This window comes from Condylura cristata, unplaced genomic scaffold (assembly GCF_000260355.1).
Source record: "Condylura cristata isolate star-nosed mole 26May11 unplaced genomic scaffold, ConCri1.0 scaffold00017, whole genome shotgun sequence".
NCBI classification, from domain to species: domain Eukaryota; kingdom Metazoa; phylum Chordata; class Mammalia; order Eulipotyphla; family Talpidae; genus Condylura; species Condylura cristata.
In genome coordinates, this window is record NW_004567118.1 from 1395426 (window position 1) to 1401091 (window position 5666).

At 56.2% G+C, this 5666-nt stretch overlaps 1 protein-coding gene across 4 annotated transcripts in view; it reads left to right on the top strand.

Annotated features, from left to right (window-relative positions):
* Positions 1-5201, top strand: part of DCAKD (dephospho-CoA kinase domain containing) — a 24000-nt gene extending 18799 nt beyond the window's left edge. For all 4 annotated transcript variants that reach the window (XM_004684931.2, XM_012725977.1, XM_012725978.1 and 1 more), the window contains exons 4-5: positions 1541-1628; positions 4261-5201. In XM_004684931.2, the coding sequence (XP_004684988.1) occupies positions 1541-1628; positions 4261-4552 (380 nt within the window). In that variant the 3' untranslated portion in view covers positions 4553-5201. The remainder of the gene's footprint in view (positions 1-1540; positions 1629-4260) is intronic.
* Positions 5202-5666: the final 465 nt, after the last annotated feature.

The following is a 5666-nucleotide window of genomic DNA, read 5'->3' on the forward strand; positions in this document are numbered from 1 at the left end:
CGCAGGGGTGGGGGAGGTAGGAGGGGAACAGGGAGCCGGCACCCTCCTCCAGAATTGACAGTCACAATAACCCTCATCCTTGGAGCACTTGATGGGGGCCTAAGGGGTGGAGGGCAGGTGTAAGCAGTTTAATCCCCTCTGTCTCTCTTTTTTAAAAAGACTTATTTATGTATGCACACAAGAACTGGGGTACAGGCAAGAGGTGTGGGGGGGTGGAGAGAGGATTCACTAGAGACAGTGTGGGGAGCAGAACTGGCTGACTGAAACATACTGCTGAGGGGAGCAGCGGGTGAGAAAGGAGGGGTCTGCTGTGCCATGTGGGCTGGCTCCCTGAGCGGGAATTGAACTCAGGTTGCAGTGTTTGTGATAGCCTCATAGTGCTGCACTTTAACCCGTTGCGCCACTGGCGAGGGCCCTAATTCTCTCTTTTGACTGAGGTTCCCCTTGGGCGTGCTAAACAGCAGGTCCTGGGGAACAGAAAACCCAGGGTTGTCAGCCCTGTGCTGTCTCACCCCAGTGAGACAGCCTCCGCAGGAGCCCCCACACAGTGTGCTGGGCTCTGGGGTTGGAAGTGTTTGCAGTGGGACAGCAGGCAAGCTGGGCGGGGGCTCTGGGCAGAAGCAGAGCCTGTCCCTTCCCGTCACTGCCCCTGGGCCCCAGCTGGCTTTTTCACAGTCATGGATATAAAGAGAACCAGGAGTGTGTTTCTGAGTGCGTGGCCCAGGGACATGCCTTGGTGAGTGAGGGGCCACGCTTGAGTAGCCAGAGACAGGGTCAGCGGGCGCCATTGCCCACTGGCATTAGTTTCGAGATGCTAGTCATAGCCTCTCTCCAGCTCAATTCCTGCCTTTCCTGGCTGGAGGTCTCTCTGATGCCAGAAGCTGCCGCTTCCTTGGGAGACTTCCGTAGGGGACTCCAGATGCATCTGTCATGAGAGTTGGTGGAGGTATACTAGTGGGACTCTCCTTCAGTGGCAGGACGGGCTTGGGCCTGGCTCTTGGGGAAGAGCTTGTTTTTGGCAAAGGTTGGGTAGAGGCAAAAAGGACCCCATCACTCCTGGAACCCCCCAGGGTTCTGCAACTCTGGCTGTGTCACAGATAACAACTCTTGGGCTCAAGTTTGAGGGGGAGTGAACCCTGTGTGCCTTCCCTGCCACCTCATCCTTCTCAGCTGCGAGGCCCCCAGTTCAGCCAGGGCAGTAGAACTTGTCGCTCCTAGTGCACTGCTATTCTCCAGTCCTGAAGCCCCACCGACTTGTTCACTTTCAAGTTTAGGCAGCCCTACCTGCTTGTCAAGGCCAGGACAAGTGCACCCTTTCTAGAAGCTCTTCCCAGATTACCCAGCTAAAAGTGACTTTCTGCGGTGTTCTGTTCTGAGTGGCATTGGGATGCCTAGTTCAGGTTTTGCCTCTCTTGGGTAGCTCCTCTCTGCTGGGCACTCTGGCCAGAGTGGCTTCAGCTCTGTTGCTACATCTAGCAACAGCCAGTGCTCAGAGTGTGCTTGCAGAACTGAGCTTGTGGGCTTCCTGGCCTCTCCCCAGGATACCGCTATGTGATTCTGGATATCCCTCTGCTCTTTGAGACCAAGAAGTTGCTCAAGTACCTGAAGCATACAGTCGTGGTGTACTGGTAAGTGTGTGGCATGGCCCAACAGGCTAGAGAGGAGCACCCTGGGCAGAAGGCTCGTACCTAAGAAGTGACACACAGCACTTTACCTTCGTCCCAGGGGGCAGCCAGGAAGAACGGGGTTGGGGGGTGTGGGGGTGGCAGTACCCAGAACCTATAGACACTAATTTCTGTGCCTGGCCCAGTGGGAAGAGTGAGAAGGACTGAGATAATCTCTGTCTCTGACTTTCTCTCTCTCTCTCTCTCTCACACACACACAAACACACACACACACACACACGCATGCAGGCACGCACAGCGCTCATGCACTCACACTTTTATAGTGCTTGGGAAGGGCTCCCCCTGCTGGGTATTTGGGGCACTTCAACCCCAATGCCAGGCCCTTCTCAGGGCTACCATGTTGTTATTCACTAGATCCCATTTCTCTTCTATAGCACTTCTCAACTTTCCAAACAGCTCCCACATTTATTACTTTATTTGCCATGAGGCAATCAGGCAGGTTATTTCTGAGTTACAGAACAGAAAACTCAAGGGGGTTGTTAGAGTTTTTGTCCAGGTTCACCTACTGGCAACACCTATGAGCAGAGTAGGGGGTGGGAGCTGCCAGCTGAAAGTTTGTTCTCAGAATCCCCCAGGACAGGACGCAAACTAGAATCCAGGCTTGGCACAGGGAGGAGGATCAAACTGTCAGAGAAAATGAGGCACTGTCCCAGAGGGGTGAGAGAGTCAGTGAGGGTGTCTCTGCCTCCCGGAGGCTTCCTGAATGCCATCCACCCGTACGGCAGACACAGAAGTGGGCAAGTAGCTTTGTGGGTGTTTTGGGAACAGAGTGGTTCTCAAGAGACTAACTTGTGGCAAGTACCTAGTAGATGGAGGCGGGGCCTGGCCTGCTGGGTGCCCTCAGCCTCCCCCACCTCACCCCTGCAGGCCATTCTTTAAAGCCCAGTCTGAATCCTGCGAGCCTGGCCTGGGAGCCCAGGCATCCTCTTAGCTCCCCAGTGACCCATGTCGCCCCATGCAAATCTCCAAGCTGGGTTTTTTTTTTCCCTATTGTGAAAAACTATCAGCTGAGGCCAAACTCCATGAACACTTGGAATTCTCTGCCTTGGAGTCTTAACACAATTAAAACTTTGTACCAAGGGCTTTTAAAAAAAAGGCCCGAGAGCGTAGGTGAGGAAGCAGGACAGGGCTCATTGCCCCTGCAGCACCAGCCGCTCCACCAGGCGCTCCACAGCCACCAGCCCTCCCTGTGGGCCTCTGAGGTCAGCGTCTGCTGAGAACAGAGGTAGTTGTGGCTTGTGACAACCAGGTGGGGCTTGATAGACTCCCGCCTGCTTCCCAGAAGAGCCTCCGACCCTACTCCACAGCAAGCAGCCTTTGGCAGACCCTGGGTGCTCGACATACCCCACTTCTGCACATGGGGCCTTACGACTGGAGAGTTGCTGAAGGGACCTTAACGTAAGGATGGTTTGCTTTTCATGAAAGGGGTCTGCACTTTATAGAAATAGGGATGCCTGGTGGGTTCCTTTAATACTGTCCCTGGCGTACTTGAAATAATATGGGGCGTTTACCAAAGTGTGATTGTACCAGAATGTGGTCATTCAGGTTCTTGAGGAATTTGCCCATTGTGGAGTCAGTGTTTGGGTGAAAAGCCCATGGCCACAGACAGTAGCATGGGCTCTTAGCCCACCATCTGGGACTGCTCAGCTCAGGGGAAGCGTGGGCGGTGCCTTCCCATTCCAGGAGGCCTCCAGTCGTGGCCTCCAGTTCGGGGATGAGGCTCCTGTTTTATAACTGGGAAAGCCGAGGCCTAGTGGCAAAGCAGAGACCCAAGTAGCAGAAAACAGCCTCCGCAGCCGTCTCCCCGCCTGGGGCTGGAGGGATATTGGACGTGACCCCATTGCAGAGGTTAGCACAGTAGTTTCTGCATAGCCGAAGGCAGGACAGGGAGTTCCCTGGGGAAGGACCCAGATGGTGACGTGGTTGTGGTTGTGGGTCGTCTCTGGATACTTTTGGGGGACTAGGTGTCCTGGGCTTGCTCTGTAATGTGAGTACCGCCTCGAGGCCCAGGGTCCAGTTCTCCAGCAATGCTCCTATCAGGACTGCCTTGGAGCTGCCTGTGGCACTTCCTCAGTGATATCAGCACAGCAGCCACCAGCTCAGTGCAGCCCTTTTGCTCTAAACATGTGGGGTGGGAAGCAAAAGGGGTCTCTGTGCAGCCCCAGAAGCTGTTTCTGGTGCAGAGGCGGGGTGGGGGGGAGGCAGTCTGTGACTAGTGGCGAGACAGGCCTGTCCGTGCAGGTCACTCATCCCAGGACCCAGGCTGCAGCTGATGCCAAGTGATCGAATCCTCCTGTCTTGAAGCTGGAGCGTCTCAGGCCTAATGGCAGAGTCAGACCCCTGCCACTGATAGTCCTTTCTCTTCTTTGTTTCTATTAAGGGGCTTAGGGAGCCATAGTATTGCGGGGTCCTCGCAAAGCATGGGGTGAGGTGGGGGCAGCCAGTGAACTTCCTAGGCCTCCTTCCTGGCTATGCAACCCTAAGTAGGTTCAAGGCAGGGGACTGCCCCGGCCTGTAGCTTCCCAGTGGGAGGAGGCTGGGCCTGCCAACGCCAACCCTCTCCTGCTGTCCTTAGTGACCGGGACACGCAGCTGGCACGGCTGATGCAGCGGAACAACCTGAACCGCCAGGACGCGGAGGCCCGAATCAACTCCCAGCTGCCCCTGAAGGACAAAGTCCGAATGGCCCGTCATGTTCTGGACAACTCGGGCGAGTGGAGCCTCACCAGGCGCCAGGTCATCCTCCTGCACACCAAGCTGGAGCGCTCCCTGGAGTACCTGCCACTGAGGCTTGGCGTCCTCGTGGGTCTGGCTGGCATTGCTAGTCTCCTCTACCTGCTCGCCCGCTATTTCCTGCCTTCCCTCTAGCTGGGCTTCCAAGGCAGGAAGGCCCGGGCCAACCCTCAACTCACGCTCTGAATCCATCCGAGGCAAAGATCAGTGTCTGTCAGTAGTTCTCCTGCCCTCCCTTCCCAGGGACCCTCTGTCTAGGGCCCACAGAACAGTATCCGTGATGGGGTGTGAAAGCAACAATTCTTGGGGTAGGGGATGAGCGCCGCCTGGGGCCTGACCAGCATTTAAAGCTGGGAGGTGCCTCGAACTCTCTGAGCATATGCCCTGTCTTGGCCAAAGCCTCCTCGTGGCCTGTGGGGAGGGAGTCAGCTGGACCAGAGATTGCCACCTTCAAACTGGGCCCCCAGGTTGACCCCCGGGCCCAGGTGTGTCTCTTCTGGAAGGACCCACTGTCCCATGTGATGCCACCAGCATTCCCCGCCCACCCTCTCCCTCCCACCCCATGCACCCCAAGCCCTGAGTTATGGGTAGCCCATGTCCCCTGGCTACTTCTGGATCTGCCTTAGTCTGCCACGCTGCTGCCCTTCCTGGAATACCTTTTTTTCTACAACTGGCTAGTGTCGCCATCAGCTGTCTCCCCTCCCAGACTGAAGCCCTTTGAGGCAGGGACTGTCTTACTAGCCCTTGATGCTCCTGTGGTGCTAAATAAAGTGTGGCTCTGAAATGTGCTGTGCTTCTGGACTGCCGTCACTGTTCCCCAGCACCAGTGTTGACCAAGCTCCTCAGATGTGGCTGGCACCACTTGGGGTTCCACTGCTTTCCCAGACCCCCGGAGGTATAGAAGCCCTGTGCTTTCCCCCAGAGTGTCGGGATGCCAGCAGGGCCAAGTGTTCCTCACACCCACGTCCTCCATCTTCCTCCCGTACCAATTAGGCCAGTGTAGACATGAGCTTCCCCTTGCCGGAGCCCGCAGACCCGCTGACGTGTAGCTCCTGTGGCCAGCAGCCTATTAAGGCCAGAAATGAGTGTGACAAATGTGAAGGCTGTGGTGGCCATATTTAGAGCCCCCTTTCCCAGAGCAGCTTCCACCTCAGAGACCAGCTCAGTAATTCACTGCAAACCTCAGTGGGCAAAGAAAGGCGGGCGAGGAGGCAGAAGGTGTGGGTAAGGGCCAGGGCAGCCTGGGGCT